The sequence below is a fragment of the Alosa pseudoharengus genome, unplaced genomic scaffold (genome assembly GCF_046254945.1).
Source record: "Alosa pseudoharengus isolate Yale_2024_CS ecotype anadromous, Long Island Sound unplaced genomic scaffold, YU_APseudo_1.1 YU_APseudo_1.1_scf_8, whole genome shotgun sequence".
In the NCBI taxonomy this organism is placed as follows: domain Eukaryota; kingdom Metazoa; phylum Chordata; class Actinopteri; order Clupeiformes; family Clupeidae; genus Alosa; species Alosa pseudoharengus.
This window is the reverse complement of record NW_027468870.1, coordinates 10,577,944-10,594,116: the sequence shown is the minus strand read 5'-3', so window position 1 is coordinate 10,594,116 and position 16,173 is coordinate 10,577,944. Positions and strand designations below refer to the sequence as shown.

Here is a 16,173-nt window from a genome sequence, read left to right as displayed (position 1 = left end):
GGTGTGCAAGATCTAATCTGTTAACATGGGAGCCAAAATAAAAGCATTCACGCCACGCAGCTGACACGCTCACGCCACGCAGCCAGTCTGAAACAGTCCTTCTTCAGAGTCAGCGCTGTTGAAGCTGATAAAACATAGCTGCTCAGCCAAAGAATATATATTTCAGTGTTACATATACATACCAAAAATTATACCAAATACAAATGTATATACTGTACATGTTTAATTAATAACACATTTTACCCAGGACAAAATGTGCATTTGAGGACGACCACTACTCAACTTTACGTTACATTAATTTTACTCATTTAGCAGACGCTTATCTACCCATTACATGTCAATTATATTGCAGACAGTGGAAGCCAGAGAATTGAACCCACAACTTCTCAGGCTAATGCAAGCTAGCCCTGCTCCTTAACCACGACACTACCACCACCCAGATGTTGACAGTAACCTACCGTAATAACAGACCAGTACGATGACCTTCACCCATGTCCACCTCAGACAGACATCGTCCTCTGGGCCCTTGCCACAGCCAGCCATCATCACTCAGCCTGGTCCGAGACTTCTGTGTGTGTGTATGTGTGTGTGTCTGTGTCTATTTATGAGCAAAACCTCTTCCTTCAACTCTTGAGGTTGCATGTATGATGAGAACCACAAAGCATGGTGTTGAGCAACAAGAGTGCTGAGAGAAGGCTACAGAAAGTGGCATCACTGCACTTCACAAAGACATTTAAAAGAACACAACACACACCTAAGCTATGTAGCAGGGAGAGAAGCTTCTCCTGTCTGTACTGTAGCGTGACTTTACAATGTGAAGATGTGATAATAATTAATAATCAAACTCATGATTTACTATTAAAAGAGTTTTAGTCATATAACTGCTTAAATCCAGCTTGCTCTAAAACAAATAAAAATGTGCAAATGCTGCAAGATAATGATAGACAACCAGTGTGAAACAAGTTAGACTTATAATGTTTAAAAACTTAGAAGTTTAGAATTTAAGTGTGTTTTCTTAATTAAAAGCATAAATTGTTTTTTTTCTAGAATAATCTGTTATGATTTTGCTTAAACTTAAAGGGTGTTTTTTCTTAAATATATATAAGAAAGTTTGCTTATAAAACTTAAAATGTTTTGCTACATAAAATGCGTTTGCTTAGATATGAAAAGGTTGTGTTAAGAATTAAAGTGTGTTACTGTATGCTAAATGAGATGTGCTTTGAACAAAATGTAAAGACAGAATGTAAGAACATAATGTACCAGCTGTAAGAAACTGTTTGTCAGCAAAACAAAAAGCTGACTGGCAACCAAACAAAAACCAAAAAGCAGAACCAATATTTCATGGCAAGACACAATACCAAATTTGGACATGTTCTGTCTGACCGAGAGGGGTATAAAAAGAGAACGGCCCCTTGTTCAGGGCTTTTTGATCTTCTTTTTTTCTTTGGATCGAGCATTTTGCTTTTAGACTTAGACAGTTTTCTTTCTTTGTATTTTTTTTTTATTTGTATTTAATAAAAGTCAAAATCCTAACCTTTGATTAGGGGTTTGTAAAAAGACCGTCTAGCGTTTTCTCGTATTTTTCTGCCTCTCCTGTGTTGCTGAGAACCCCGGACGCCTTACAACAGGGGCTCTGCCCCAAAAATCTTCGCTCCGGGTGAGTAAGCGTCCGTTTGAGGGCTACTTTCTAAGACACTGTATATGGGCAAAAAATATACTGCGCACGCACTGACACACACAGGAGTAGAGAACTCAGCCAGGCATTTAGGAAGGAAAGTTCTATGCTCCAGGGCAGACAAAAAACCAAATAGGCTTTGTTAGCAAATTTATTTGTTGTGAAAAATTGTTTGTGAAACTAAGGTCTAGGACCCATTGTGGTCTAAACGCACATCACACACCCAAGCGAGGATACGGAAATCTGTCTGATAAATACATGTGTATTTGGAGATAGGACTTAAACGGTTATAGATCCGTTGTGGTCAATTGAAGTGCTTATATGTTACAAGAATTGTCATAAAAAGGAGCTTTAATTTAATTTTGACAAGAATCCCCAAATAATAGGGTAGTTGATTTTCTCTCAAATCTGGACGGCCAGACGAACGTCCGTAGTGAGTTTTTGACCTCTCTCAGATCTTGATGACAAACAACTCTTGCAAATACAGCTCTGAATTTCTTCCTCTTTTAGTGAAGTTAACCACATATTGAAGTACGAACCAAGGGAATAGGGAACAGCGACTAAGAGATAGAAAGTGACTCTGAAGTAGTCCACCTTCCTTAGCCCCCAAACCCCAAATTAGGGAATTTGATTCAGATAGAGAAAACCTCTCAACAAAGTCAACCCTATCGTACATCCTAAACCCGTTGAAAAGGGGCCCTCGCATGAGACACATACACTGAAAGATACTTCCTCTTTTACCCTGTGATATTATCACAGTCCGAAGACAATTACACACAGGAGTAGCGATCTCAACTGTGTTAAAGGGAATCAATCCCTTTAGACACCAGAGTAGTCACAAAACGCATACCTCCTCTTTTACCCTGTGAAATCCTCACAGTCCGAAGACGAGCGCACCCACACCTACAGGAGTAGCGATCTCTACTGTGTTACGGGAGCCCCGTAGACACCAGAGTGGACACAAAACGCAACATGGCGCCCAACGTGGGGCAGTGATTGAGTTAGACGGACAAGTCACCACACTAGCCTGAGCGCTCGGACCCAAATACCCACGAGAGTATAGGGAACGACCACACAGCCTAAGCGCAGGAACCCAACATACCCAGAAAGAGTGTATGGGGTAGGCTTATACAGTCTAAGCGCCCGAACCCAATATACCCGGAAAGAGTGTATATAAGGTACGATCAGGCAGAAGAGCACTTTAGATAAAACCCGGAGAGCGCACCGGTGAATCTGGAAGCTCGAAAAAAGCGCAGGAAAGTCTTGATAAAATAATAGCGCAGGCGCAAATCGGCCCAGTAAAGGACAAAGAAGGACAATAAGGTACCGGCTCTTATAAATCCTGGCCATATAATTACTGGCAAACCAAGTCGATCACTGAAGCCGACAGAGGCTGACTGTATCCGTAGATAAGGTATATCTTAGGTGTCACTGACTGTATCCGGAAAGAGAGCTCAGAGCACATAGTGAAGTGGGGAGTGACGACTACCCACAAGGAACCGCACCTACAAACCCTTAACAAAGAGGAACAGTTTTTAAACAGCCGAGACTAGGGTGACATGGCCAATGCAGCTGCAGATAGTGAATGGACGGATGACGCAGATCATGCCGAAGAAGCCGACAACGTGCAAGACCATTTAACATGCAAGCAATAAGAGATGCCATAGCCCGCCAGCAAAGCCCGGGTGGTAGGAGACGGCTCCGTCAACCGACAAGCACATCTAATCCCACACAGAATTGCAGGTTGAGCCTTGAAAGTGTGTTAGATTTAGACCTCGGCACTGACAGGAGCACATTCCTTAACCCGGCAAACATCCAACTGTCACACTCAGCAGGAGTAGCTGCTGCAGTGGAAGGACGATGGAGCAAAGAGACCCGAAACAATAGGGCCCTCTTACTACCCCAACTCCCGCTGAAGTCGGGAATAGTGGTGACAGAAAATCATAACTGATCCACAAGTTAGCACCGTCCTACATGTGGCTTATGAGGCTCATGATGGGACAATGAACCACAACCAGCAAGTACAATACTTACAAACATTACTGCAGAAAGCCGTATTAGCGGCATCAGGGTCAATAACAACCACACCATTTGGTGATGGGGTTTTCTGTTATGATGCAACAGCAGCAGCGGAAGCACTCAGGAACGTAATACTATTAAATTCAGGGAAAAAGTTTGTAGTAGTAGCGTTCATAGAAGAAGCCTTCCAAAAACTAAATACAGCATTAAGAAAACCCATGGCTCAAGCCCCTGCAATTAAAAAGGAGACAAAGAGTAGTGTGACAAGCACCCCTATGGCACCCTTGTTAACCGACCTCACGCCTCCACTGCCAGACACTCTAGCTCCGGCATTAGAGCCCATGGCGGCTTAAACGGCTAGAACAGCCCCAAATACAGACTCAATAGAGTTTGAATTCCCAGACCCCCCTAGGCCAAGAGAATAGGGGGAGAAAAAATGATATTCTTAGCAGCACCACCAGATCAGGTGCCCTCTGTTATCATGGGAGCCTTAACCATGTTAAGACAAGTTGACATTATGACAGACCCTCCCGAAGAAGCTAAAGTAAGGAGGACATTCAGTTCAGCTAGATACCGTATAGCTCGTAGTACAGTGGCCATCAGCATAGGAGAGCCCAAACAAGAGCAAATGGTGAGACTGAACACCCCAGGGTCTCTTAGTGAGTGGTACTCCGCAGTGCAAATGGGAACCGCCACGAGTAACCTGACTATAAGGTTCGTAGTTGATATAGGAGAAAACTAAGCCTTTTTAGAAAGTCTGATGAGACAGGCATATGCATGCAGCCCAGAAGGGGCCTCTCAGATTATCACCACACTTCCAACCACAACGGAGGAGGAAGTAAAAGAGCAAGAAGAAGCAGACTCAGAAATACGCAAATCTGCAAACACCCAGACCCTCTCCTCAGGGAGAAAACCCTATTGGCCTTCAATATGAAGGGTCATGATTACAAAACTCTGCTCCCCTAGAGTTCAACAGGGACCACACCATGCTGACTCATATAGAGCAGGAACCCCCCCCACCCCTCATGATTACAAAACTCTGCTCCCCTAGAGTTCAACAGGGACCACACCATGCTGACTCATATAGAGCAGGAACCCCCCCCCCCCCCCCCCCCCCCCCCCATTGTGCAATCTGCGTCTCACAACAACGCAGTACAGTACATAGAAGGGAAAATAGAAGATTACAGCCAGTCATATATGGTGTGCAGGACCACAATGCCCCCATGTAAACCACCTGTATGATCGATCAACCAATGAAGGTGCAGCCTTCTGCCCACTAAATACTTCCCAGATATATCAGTATCAGTAAGGAAACAGAGAATAATAGTCTGAACATTTCCTGGCACGAAGCCTAAAGAGAAAAAAAAAAGGGAAGTAACAAACAAGACGAAAACAGAGTTCATAATCGACACTGGAGCTGACCTTTCTGTCATATCTGATACCGATGGCAAAGTAATTAAGGGAAAAACACAAATACAGCTAGCCGATGGGACCATAGCTTTGGCTCAAAATAGAGCTGTAGGAGACTTACAGGGAATTTCAGGGAAGAAAAATCTGTTAGGATTGAAAGATTTAGACAAAGCCCTGCCACACATAGGATGGTTGAAAGAAATCAACAATGAAGGGATAATAGAGAACACTGACCTAACTAACATCGACCGATTGAGGGAAATATTACAACAAGGATTGTATTCAGAATTTAAAAATGATGTAGGGCTGGTGAAAGAAGTGTATACAATCAGGGGAGGAATGCCAGGGTGTGAAAGCCAATATCCAATAAACAAAGATGCAAGGGAAGAAATATGTCAGACAATACAGGAACTGACGGCCTTGAAGGTGATTATACCCGAACCCAACCCCCCATGTTCAATGCCTATTCAGGCAATAGCCAAACCAGACGGCACGTGGCGCATGGTCCACGACCTTAGGGAATTGAATCGAAGAACAGTGAAAGACAGACGAAGCCTTATCAACCCCTATAGAACCCTGACACAAATACCTAACAAAAAGTTCAAGACATGTCTCGACCTGGCAAACGGATACTGGTCCGTACCCCTAGACGAGTCCAGTTCATTGAAAACGTGTTTCACATTTGAAGGACAGGGATATAGGTGGGGGAGACTTCCCCAAGGGCTATGCAATAGCGCAAATCAATTTCAAACCGTAATGGAAAAGATCCTGGAGGGACTGGAAGTGCAGGTGTATGTGGACGATATTTTTATCACCCATGACAGCGAAGACGAACACCTAGATTGCCTAGCAGAAGTCATACACAGACTGAAAGAAGCTGGTCTGAAAATAGGACTCAAGAAATGTGAAATGGGACAGCATAAGGTCAAATACTTAGGGTTTGCATTAACCAGTGAAGGAAAGGCCCCCTTAGAAGGATACATGGAAGGAGCCTGGGCCAACCCGATCACTGGGGTGAAGGCCCTTGAAGTACTGTTAGGAAAACTAGAATACGTATCAGCACACATACCAAACTACAGCCAATACGCTGCTCCTTTGCATGCAGCCAAAGGAAGACTCAGGGTGATGGAAAAGGGAAAGCGAAGAAAACATGTGGACTCCCCCTTAAGACCCGATGAAAAGATGGCTCTTGATGACCTAAAAAGACATTGTGAGGGCAATACATTGGAGCTAGAAAAGAGAGTACTCGCTTCCCCATTAGAAGCTTCACATCTCCGAGAAAGGTGGCTTGATAGAGGCCAGAAATTATTCATCCAAGAAACCTTGTTTGTTGATGTCTATGACCTGGTCCCCTGCCGAGTCTCGATACCCAGAGGAAGAGAAATTACTGACTCTAGCATTCCGATTTTATCCAACAATTGTTAATTTAGGATCGATCCCCTCCTGAAGTGTTGTTTTTGACCCAAAACACTCTTCTATCAGAAGCATCAAAAGACACAGTACAGGGCAGCAGGGCTCTGTCCTCTAGATGGGGGAAGTGGCAAATCATGATGACTGATCATAGAGTCAAGTTCAGATGCCAGAGACCAAAATCCTCCATACCAGAAACGAACAAGCCAAAAGCAGAAGTGATACCACAAGCAGTTATATTTACTGACGGTTCGAAGCGAGTTGATGAAAACCTTGCCAAATGGGCCATAATAGCTAAAACTCCTGAAGGGAAACACCTATATCAGAAGTCAGGCTATGTAGAAGGATCAGCACAAACAGGTGAAGTGACCGCATTGAGAGAAGCGTTAGCCTGGGCTGACTCCAGAAAAAGAAAAATCATACAAATAGTGACGGATAGTCAGTATTGTTATAATGGAGTTACAGAGGACTTGGAGTTTTGGGAACAGAGAGAGTTTCAGAACTACAAAGGAAAAGAGCTCCAACACGCTCATGAGTGGGCTATAATAGCTGAGCTACGCAAGAAAAAACACATACTGGTGAAGCATGTAAATAGCCACACACAGCTACAGGACTTTGAACACAGAGGAAATGCAGAAGTAGACAGATTGGCGCAGGATAGGGCAGACTACCCGGTCTCTGCGGCAGGTATTCTAAGCAATGCATTATGTGTTTTTCCTGAAGCATGGGAAAGAGAAGGGTTTATATGCATCCCCAAAGGAGAAGGAGAGAGAGTGTTAACCAAAATACACAACGCAATAGGACATAGTGGTCTGATGCGGACTCGTGCTTGGTTGACCAAAAACAAAATACAGATAGCAGGTTTGAACCCACTATTTGGAAAAATAAAAAGCAACTGCGAAAGCTGTGCCAACAAAGGAGGAGGTCCCATTCCGAAGGGAAAGATGTACCCCATAGCCATTAAAAAGCCAGGGGAGTGCTACTCTGCTGACATCGCGGGGCCTCTGCCTACCCCTTCATTAGGAAATAAATATTTTCTAATTATTACTGACAATGCAGCAAGAGTTATTGCAGATCGTATTGCACAATACTTCACCCACAAAAACTCACTGTCATTGAGAATGGACAATGCCACTCATTTCAAAAACAAGATAGTATTAGAATTACTAGAAGAAATAGGCGTCCAAGCAGTATTCTCAATGGCATACAAACCACAAACAAATGGGTTGGCGGAACGCGGAGTGAGATCGGCAAAGGAGTACATTAAATCAAACTCGACTGCAGACTGGGACAAGCCCAGGCAGCTGATGTTACTAAATGAATACTTATCACAACCTAAGCTCCCGGTAACCGACAAACCACCCATAAATAACGACCCTAAGCACTCATGTTCTGTTACACAGATCGGACAGAGAGTCTGGGTCAACAGACAACAGGCGACAAGAGGCCAAGGTGTCAAACACACAAACGAAGGTGGGGACGTAGTAGTGAACGTAGAAGACAACGTGGTGACCTTAGCGAGAACAGGCAGGGTACATCTCTCACACATACGTTTACAAACATGACAACACCCACAACACTAATGCCCATGTGTCTTGCCCGAGGACTGCCTATTGTCTCAACCACACAGGGGAGGGCTCGATCGGCTGGGGCGAGGTGACCCATCGGACCCAGCTGAAGCACCGCTCAGATGGACAGCTTATACACCAGGAGAGTGTGCTCACTGTGGAGTACAGTGTACCGTGCTCCACTGGAAAGGTGTACGAAGACTTAGGGGCAGCCTGCCCAAACTGAAGAAATACAAAACAAATTGTGACAGTATTGTCCTGTCTTGACTATGCATGTCCTGTCTAGATGGACAGGGCAGACTCTATAACTATCTACAGTATGGATCATGTCCTGACTGGGAACTGTTTTAAGGAGGGATTCTATGGCCTAATCCCGAGCAATTCCAATCTGAAACCCCTGAACGGGCGATTAGGATTTTTTTTTTTAGCCACACCGGTTACACAGACACTGCTATTAGTCAGTATTTGCAACGTGCTTACTGCACCACTCTGCCTGATTGTCAGAAATAAGAGAGAACTAATAAAAATGCCTGAAGCCTTCTGAGACCAGGCTCGAATACCACAGGCTACAAACCACAAGAAAACAGAGCATCACTGGACTGTGAAAGCGATCAGTGGAAGCAGTATAACGGGCCCCTATGCTAGGCCCTCTACCAGCCTACATGGTATGATCAATTCCAGCATGAGCAATGGAATTGGAAAATTTTTTTAGACTTGTTTGAAAGAATAAAGTCACCTGAACTCAACTCCTCATGCATTAGTGTAAACAGAGACGTGTACACTGGAGAGGGGAGAGAGCTCAGAGCCATAATAATCTTCAAATGCACAAGACAATATGTAAACTTGAATGTTCTCACCTGCGCTAGCTTTATAGCACATGGGATAACCACGAACCCCTGGACTTTAGAAACAAGTAGAGCAGGACTGTTCAGATACGAGAACTGCTCATGTCAACAACACCCAACTAAAGAAAAAATTAGCTGCAGTATACCTGATTACCCAGAAATCCTGACCATGATGGTCAACATGCATCCAAATATATGACTGGAACAAGAAGTAGTATCTCCATATCACACTTGGAGTTGTAGCAATAGTTGTGTTGGTGAAATTATCCTATTGCTTACTACTCGAATTATCATCCCAGAACAAACCACTAAGAGAGAAAATAGCCACTTCAGACACAAATGAGAGAGAAAAAGGGAAGTGAGTAGAAAACTGACAGACAAATATGTGTATTGCTGTGACAGTTGAACAGTTGCGTAAGCTGGCTGGTTCAACGAAACCACAAACCCAGACACCCTAGATTACTGTGAATCTGACCTTTGCTGATACATAAAACGAGCAGAAGGGCTAGACTAAAAATCACTCCAAGATCATCAGACTTTAAGACAAGACCTCTGATTCTCCGCAAACAAAATGAATTTATCCGACAACTCTTTGAACACCAACTCTTCGACTACTCCTTTCCCTGTGGGGACCCAGCTGGTAGGCACCTTTTTAATTTCAACAATGATGACGTGTTTTCTGCTGCCGAACCTCATATACTACTTTATTGGAAGTACGTTGTATGCAGCAATTAATCTAGGCAGACTGTACATGCTAGGCAAGACTATACCTAGTGCAACAATTGTTTTCATGGGCTTAGGCGTCAAAAAGACAGGCCTCCCTGGTTGGACAACCATTAATGCCATAATGATGTTGATAGGGCTGACAAATGATGTGATGAAATATTACTTCCCTGAAGCATGGTGGGCCCCGTTTATCATAGGGGCCACAGACTTGTTGATATTGATGATGTATTTTGTCACAATAGCCTCAACTATGAAAACAGTCAACCTCAAGGGTGAGATACTGTTTATCGGCGCCCAGATTATAGGATTGACAATAACATGTGCTGTGCTTGACGTACTGGGCATACTTATGTGTGCATATGTGTATTACACCGTAGGGAAGGCTAACCAAAGCAGACTGTCCTCCCCTATAGGGAGACGTTATAGCCAACGGCGGAATGAAAAGCCGGCGACTATACTTTTTTCTCAAACACCTGCATAATAGCAAGAATTGGGCCTGGATAGAGGGCACCATGGCCTTCTGTGAGAATCGAATAAGACCCTTTTCCCCTTTTCTCTTTTTCATATTTTTGTTTTGTTTATTCATTTATTTAATTTCATTATTTTTTCTCTTTTTCCACTCCCCTTACACCTCCTCAAATTCAGAGATGGTGAATGAAAGTAACATAGAGCCATGAACATAGAAATAATATTCATTTTATATGATGTCCATGATCATAGGATAAAACAAAAGCCAGGTCTACGGAACAAGAGGCTGGGATCTCCAGTGCACCAAAGAGAAGCCGCTCTCTAGAGCCAGCCCCTACAAACGGTGACTCACAAGACATGGCAGGGAAAAGGAAGAAGGGGAAAGAATACAAGATCAGACCACGCACCCTTGTAGACATCCATAGTGACCAGTCCCCCGATTTGGCTGAAGGGCCTGGATCCGCTCAGAGACAGATGGACCCCCCCACAACCAGTCATTGAGTAGAATGCAGGGGATGAATTTGATCAACCCCATATGGCGCAGAAATTCAATATTAGCTTTTATAGCACTTTCCTTGATGAATCCATTGCTGTTAACGATTTAGTTACCAGACAAGATACTGCAACACACCCGGTACAAGAATGGGTGAACATAATAGATGGCAATAGTGGCCGATACGCTCCAATGGTGGAGGCGGAGGGAGAAACTATGATGATGAAAGCAGAAATAATGCAACCGATGACTGTCAAGGTGCAAAAAGAGTCTGTACAGACTGCAGACATGATGGAGATAGAAGAACAGGCGATGCCTGTACATGCAACAATTAGAGGACACAGTTTAGCCTCTACAGCGCGAGCTAAGAGAACTAAGTCCTATTGAAGCGAGAGAAATGAGAAGGTGTTACCTATGGGCAGATGAGGAACATAGAACACACAAACTGACCATTAGGGGCCTTGAAAGATCCGAACAACTGGAGATTGATATCCCACATGAAACCCAGAATTAAGGGAGTCCCTTAGCTTGAGGCCAAATGGACTTAAAAGAAACGACAGGAGATGTATCAAGATTCTGTCCTGATTTTCAATAGGGAAGGACGGTAGGATGTCAACTTACATGACAGCCAGTGTACACTCAGTGTCTGAGAATTTATAGATGCATGACAGGGCACGCTGGAGTGCGATAAGCAAGCCAGAGTGCATAAACGGGAAACCCTATTGTCTTTATGGCAAGATTCTTGGAGCGGGTCACCGCTGACACACACAAACCCATCACAAGGCGGGACATCAAGAACGCAGGATGGTGCAAACATAGCTGACCAGAGGAAATGGACCCACATGCCATCATCATCCTCGACCCCAGCCAAATGAACAACGGACTTGACACCATTAAGCCTCTATTGGACTTTTCCCCTGACCAACGGGACCGACCGGATCGTCGTGACCGCCAGGACCAGGAATATCACATCTCCAAGCGTAGGGTGTAGCGTGACTTTACAATGTGAAGATGTGATAATAATTAATAATCAAACTCATGATTTACTATTAAAAGAGTTTTAGTCATATAACTGCTTAAATCCAGCTTGCTCTAAAACAAATAAAAATGTGCAAATGCTGCAAGATAATGATAGACAACCAGTGTGAAACAAGTTAGACTTATAATGTTTAAAAACTTAGAAGTTTAGAATTTAAGTGTGTTTTCTTAATTAAAGCATAAATTGTTTTTTTTCTAGAATAATCTGTTATGATTTTGCTTAAACTTAAAGGGTGTTTTTTCTTAAATATATATAAGAAAGTTTGCTTATAAAACTTAAAATGTTTTGCTACATAAAATGTGTTTGCTTAGATATGAAAAGGTTGTGTTAAGAATTAAAGTGTGTTACTGTATGCTAAATGAGATGTGCTTTGAACAAAATGTAAAGACAGAATGTAAGAACATAATGTACCAGCTGTAAGAAACTGTTTGTCAGCAAAACAAAAAGCTGACTGGCAACCAAACAAAAACCAAAAAGCAGAACCAATATTTCATGGCAAGACACAATACCAAATTTGGACATGTTCTGTCTGACCGAGAGGGGTATAAAAAGAGAACGGCCCCTTGTTCAGGGCTTTTTGATCTTCTTTTTTTCTTTGGATCGAGCATTTTGCTTTTAGACTTAGACAGTTTTCTTTCTTTGTATTTTTTTTTTATTTGTATTTAATAAAAGTCAAAATCCTAACCTTTGATTAGGGGTTTGTAAAAAGACCGTCTAGCGTTTTCTCGTATTTTTCTGCCTCTCCTGTGTTGCTGAGAACCCCGGACGCCTTACAACAGGGGCTCTGCCCCAAAAATCTTCGCTCCGGGTGAGTAAGCGTCCGTTTGAGGGCTACTTTCTAAGACACTGTATATGGGCAAAAAATATACTGCGCACGCACTGACACACACAGGAGTAGAGAACTCAGCCAGGCATTTAGGAAGGAAAGTTCTATGCTCCAGGGCAGACAAAAAACCAAATAGGCTTTGTTAGCAAATTTATTTGTTGTGAAAAATTGTTTGTGAAACTAAGGTCTAGGACCCATTGTGGTCTAAACGCACATCACACACCCAAGCGAGGATACGGAAATCTGTCTGATAAATACATGTGTATTTGGAGATAGGACTTAAACGGTTATAGATCCGTTGTGGTCAATTGAAGTGCTTATATGTTACAAGAATTGTCATAAAAAGGAGCTTTAATTTAATTTTGACAAGAATCCCCAAATAATAGGGTAGTTGATTTTCTCTCAAATCTGGACGGCCAGACGAACGTCCGTAGTGAGTTTTTGACCTCTCTCAGATCTTGATGACAAACAACTCTTGCAAATACAGCTCTGAATTTCTTCCTCTTTTAGTGAAGTTAACCACATATTGAAGTACGAACCAAGGGAATAGGGAACAGCGACTAAGAGATAGAAAGTGACTCTGAAGTAGTCCACCTTCCTTAGCCCCCAAACCCCAAATTAGGGAATTTGATTCAGATAGAGAAAACCTCTCAACAAAGTCAACCCTATCGTACATCCTAAACCCGTTGAAAAGGGGCCCTCGCATGAGACACATACACTGAAAGATACTTCCTCTTTTACCCTGTGATATTATCACAGTCCGAAGACAATTACACACAGGAGTAGCGATCTCAACTGTGTTAAAGGGAATCAATCCCTTTAGACACCAGAGTAGTCACAAAACGCATACCTCCTCTTTTACCCTGTGAAATCCTCACAGTCCGAAGACGAGCGCACCCACACCTACAGGAGTAGCGATCTCTACTGTGTTACGGGAGCCCCGTAGACACCAGAGTGGACACAAAACGCAACAGTACATATTTACTTGTTTACACTCTGTACACACATCCAATGGGTGGGAGAACAACAAAGAAAGAAAGGAAAAGAGAAAGAAAGAAAAAATCTAAAGAGCATCTATTCACTTTTTCTTCCTAAGAGTTGTTTTTATAAATGTGTCTCATTTTTTCAAATCTCTACACACAATTTACAAACCTCCACTCAGAAACACCACAAATGTGCAAAATGAAACTCAATCATTCCTTTTCAAAAGCTAACTTTCATATAATGTATGAGTGTGTGTGTGTTTGTGTCTGTGTGTGTGTATGTGCATGGATGAGAAGATCATGTTCTGGAGTGACTGGAGTATCTATCTATCTATCATAACAGTGCCATCTACACCAGCTTTCGAATGCTTCATACTTAGAAATACTTACAACTTCACGTTTGGTTTTGCATTGTGCGTATTATTCAGATTGTCTTTACGAGAACCCTCAATGAGGTTTCTTACAGGTAGGAGAGTACCAGCATCTTTGTGGGTTAGCCTGGGATTTGCATTTTGTTTTACCGTTATCTGCTGTAATTCCCACACATTGGAGCTTTTTACAGTGATCTGCTGTAATCCACACGTTGGATATTAATCCAACGTGAGGACTTGCCCCAATAATGTTCAAATGATTTGGCAACTTCCAATTACTTATCAACGTAACATCTTCTGATCTAAGTGACATCATCAATAACCTTTATGTGTGACATCATTCCATAAATATATATTTCCTAATTTAAATACTCCCTGATTTGTCTCACTTAATTTATCCAAACAAACGTTTGGATAACATAAAAACATATGCTGCTATTATGTAACTATATGTGAGGATAAAATACATGTGCAAATAAAAAAATGTTTACATAGCATTAAAATAAGGTTTGAAATATAATGATGCCATTTCCTTTGCTTATCCTCCAGACTACCAGCAGTTTAATTTTGTCCTCTTTTTTGTAAACTTGACTATCTCCCACAGCATGCATACTACTGAGCTGACTCCTTTAGTTCTCTACAGAGGACATGTAGGACTTTTAATTGGTACCAAATGTATGGGGGTAGGGTTTTGGGAAATTCCTCTTTCTCTTTCTGGAGGCTTTGGAGTCAGAGATCTGAGAAACTTCTGGTTAACAGGCAGTTAACATGCTGTGGATCAGTTCAAATTATTTCCTGGCTGAAGTCATCTCATATAGATGCCCCCACATGACACAAGTCCTACTAAGTTCGATGGTCATAGCTTGGCACAACCCGGTCTCACAGCTTTTCGTGAAGTCATCACGAAAATAAATCTATTTAAACGGAAAAAAAAGGCCTTTATCGTGATCGCAGCACGTTTAAATAGATTTATTTAATTTTCGTGATGACTTCACGAAAAGCTGTGAGACCAGGTTGCTTGACAACACACTTTCAGTTGCTATTTACCGGAGCAATTTCTTTTTTCTAAAGTGAAAACCTGATTTATCTGTTCAGATGAAAACAGCTCCTTGGCTTTGATGGCTAACTCACAGCAGGCCGAGAGCAAGCGGTTCATCAGTAACAGGCTTGGCCGTTACTGTTCATCAGTTCAACAGGCTTGGTAGCTGCTGTTCATCAGTTCAGCAGGTTTACATTAGCCTTAGGCCGGCTGCAGACTGCAGCTGTGGAGTGAGCATGGCGTGTCTGTTGTATGTCTGTTGCGTGGCGGCTCAAGCTCACGCAGGCAGTGTGCAACCTCTAACCAAACAGTCCTTACTCAATCAGCGCTGTTGAAGCTGATAAAACATAGCTGCTCAGCCAGAGGATATATTTCAGTGTTATATATACATACCAAACATTATACCAAATGCAAATGTATATACTGTACATGTTTAATAACACATTTTAGCCACCAAAAAATGTGCATTTGAGGACGACCACTACTCAACTTTACGTTACATTCATTTTACTCATTTAGCAGACGCTTATCTACCCATTACCGTATTGCAATTATTATATTGCAAGGCCCAATATCCCCAGAGCAGCATGGGGTTAAGACAGTGGAAGCCGGAGAATTGAACCCACAACTTCTCAGACTAATGCAAGCTAGCCCTGCTCCTTAACCACTACTCTACCACCACCCAGATGTTGACAGTAACCTACCGTAACAGCAGACCAGTACGATGACCTTCACCCATGTCCACCTCAGACAGACATCGTCCTCTGGACCCTTGCCACAGCCAGCCATCACTCAGCCTGGTCCGAGACGTGTGTGTGTTGTGTGTGTGTGTGTGTCTGTGTCTATTTATGAGCAAAACCTCTTCCTTCAACTCTTGAAGTTGCATGTATGATGAGAACCACAAAGCATGGTGTTGAGCAACAAGAGTGCTGAGAGAAGGCTACAGAAAGTGGCATCACTGCATCTATCTATCTATCTATCTATCTATCTATCTATCTATCTATCATAACAGTGCCGTCTACACCAGCTTTCGAATGCTTCATACTTAGAAATACTTACAACTTCACGTTTGGTTTTGCATTGTACGTATTATTCTGATTGTCTTTACGAGAACTCTCAATGAGGGTTCTTACAGGTAAGGAGAGTAACAGCATCTTTGTGGGTTAGCCTGGGATTTGCATTTTGTTTTACCGTTATCTGCTGTAATTCCCACACATTGGAGCTTTTTACAGTGATCTGCTGTAATCCACACGTTGGATATTAATTCAATGTGAGGACTTGCCCCAATAATGTTCAAATGA

At 42.6% G+C, this 16,173-nt stretch overlaps 1 protein-coding gene across 3 annotated transcripts in view; it reads right to left on the bottom strand.

The window, feature by feature from the left end:
• The window catches only part of LOC143112415 (uncharacterized), a 34,242-nt gene extending 18,580 nt beyond the window's left edge, over window positions 1-15,662 (bottom strand). For 2 of the 3 annotated variants that reach the window (XM_076274684.1, XM_076274686.1), the window contains exon 1: window positions 459-2,080. In XM_076274684.1, the coding sequence (XP_076130799.1) occupies window positions 459-546 (88 nt within the window). In that variant the 5' untranslated portion in view covers window positions 547-2,080. Of the gene's footprint in view, window positions 1-458; window positions 2,081-15,576 lie in introns of those variants that run through there. The other variant, XM_076274685.1, reaches the window with a different exon arrangement.
• Between the last annotated feature and the right edge of the window lie 511 nt (window positions 15,663-16,173).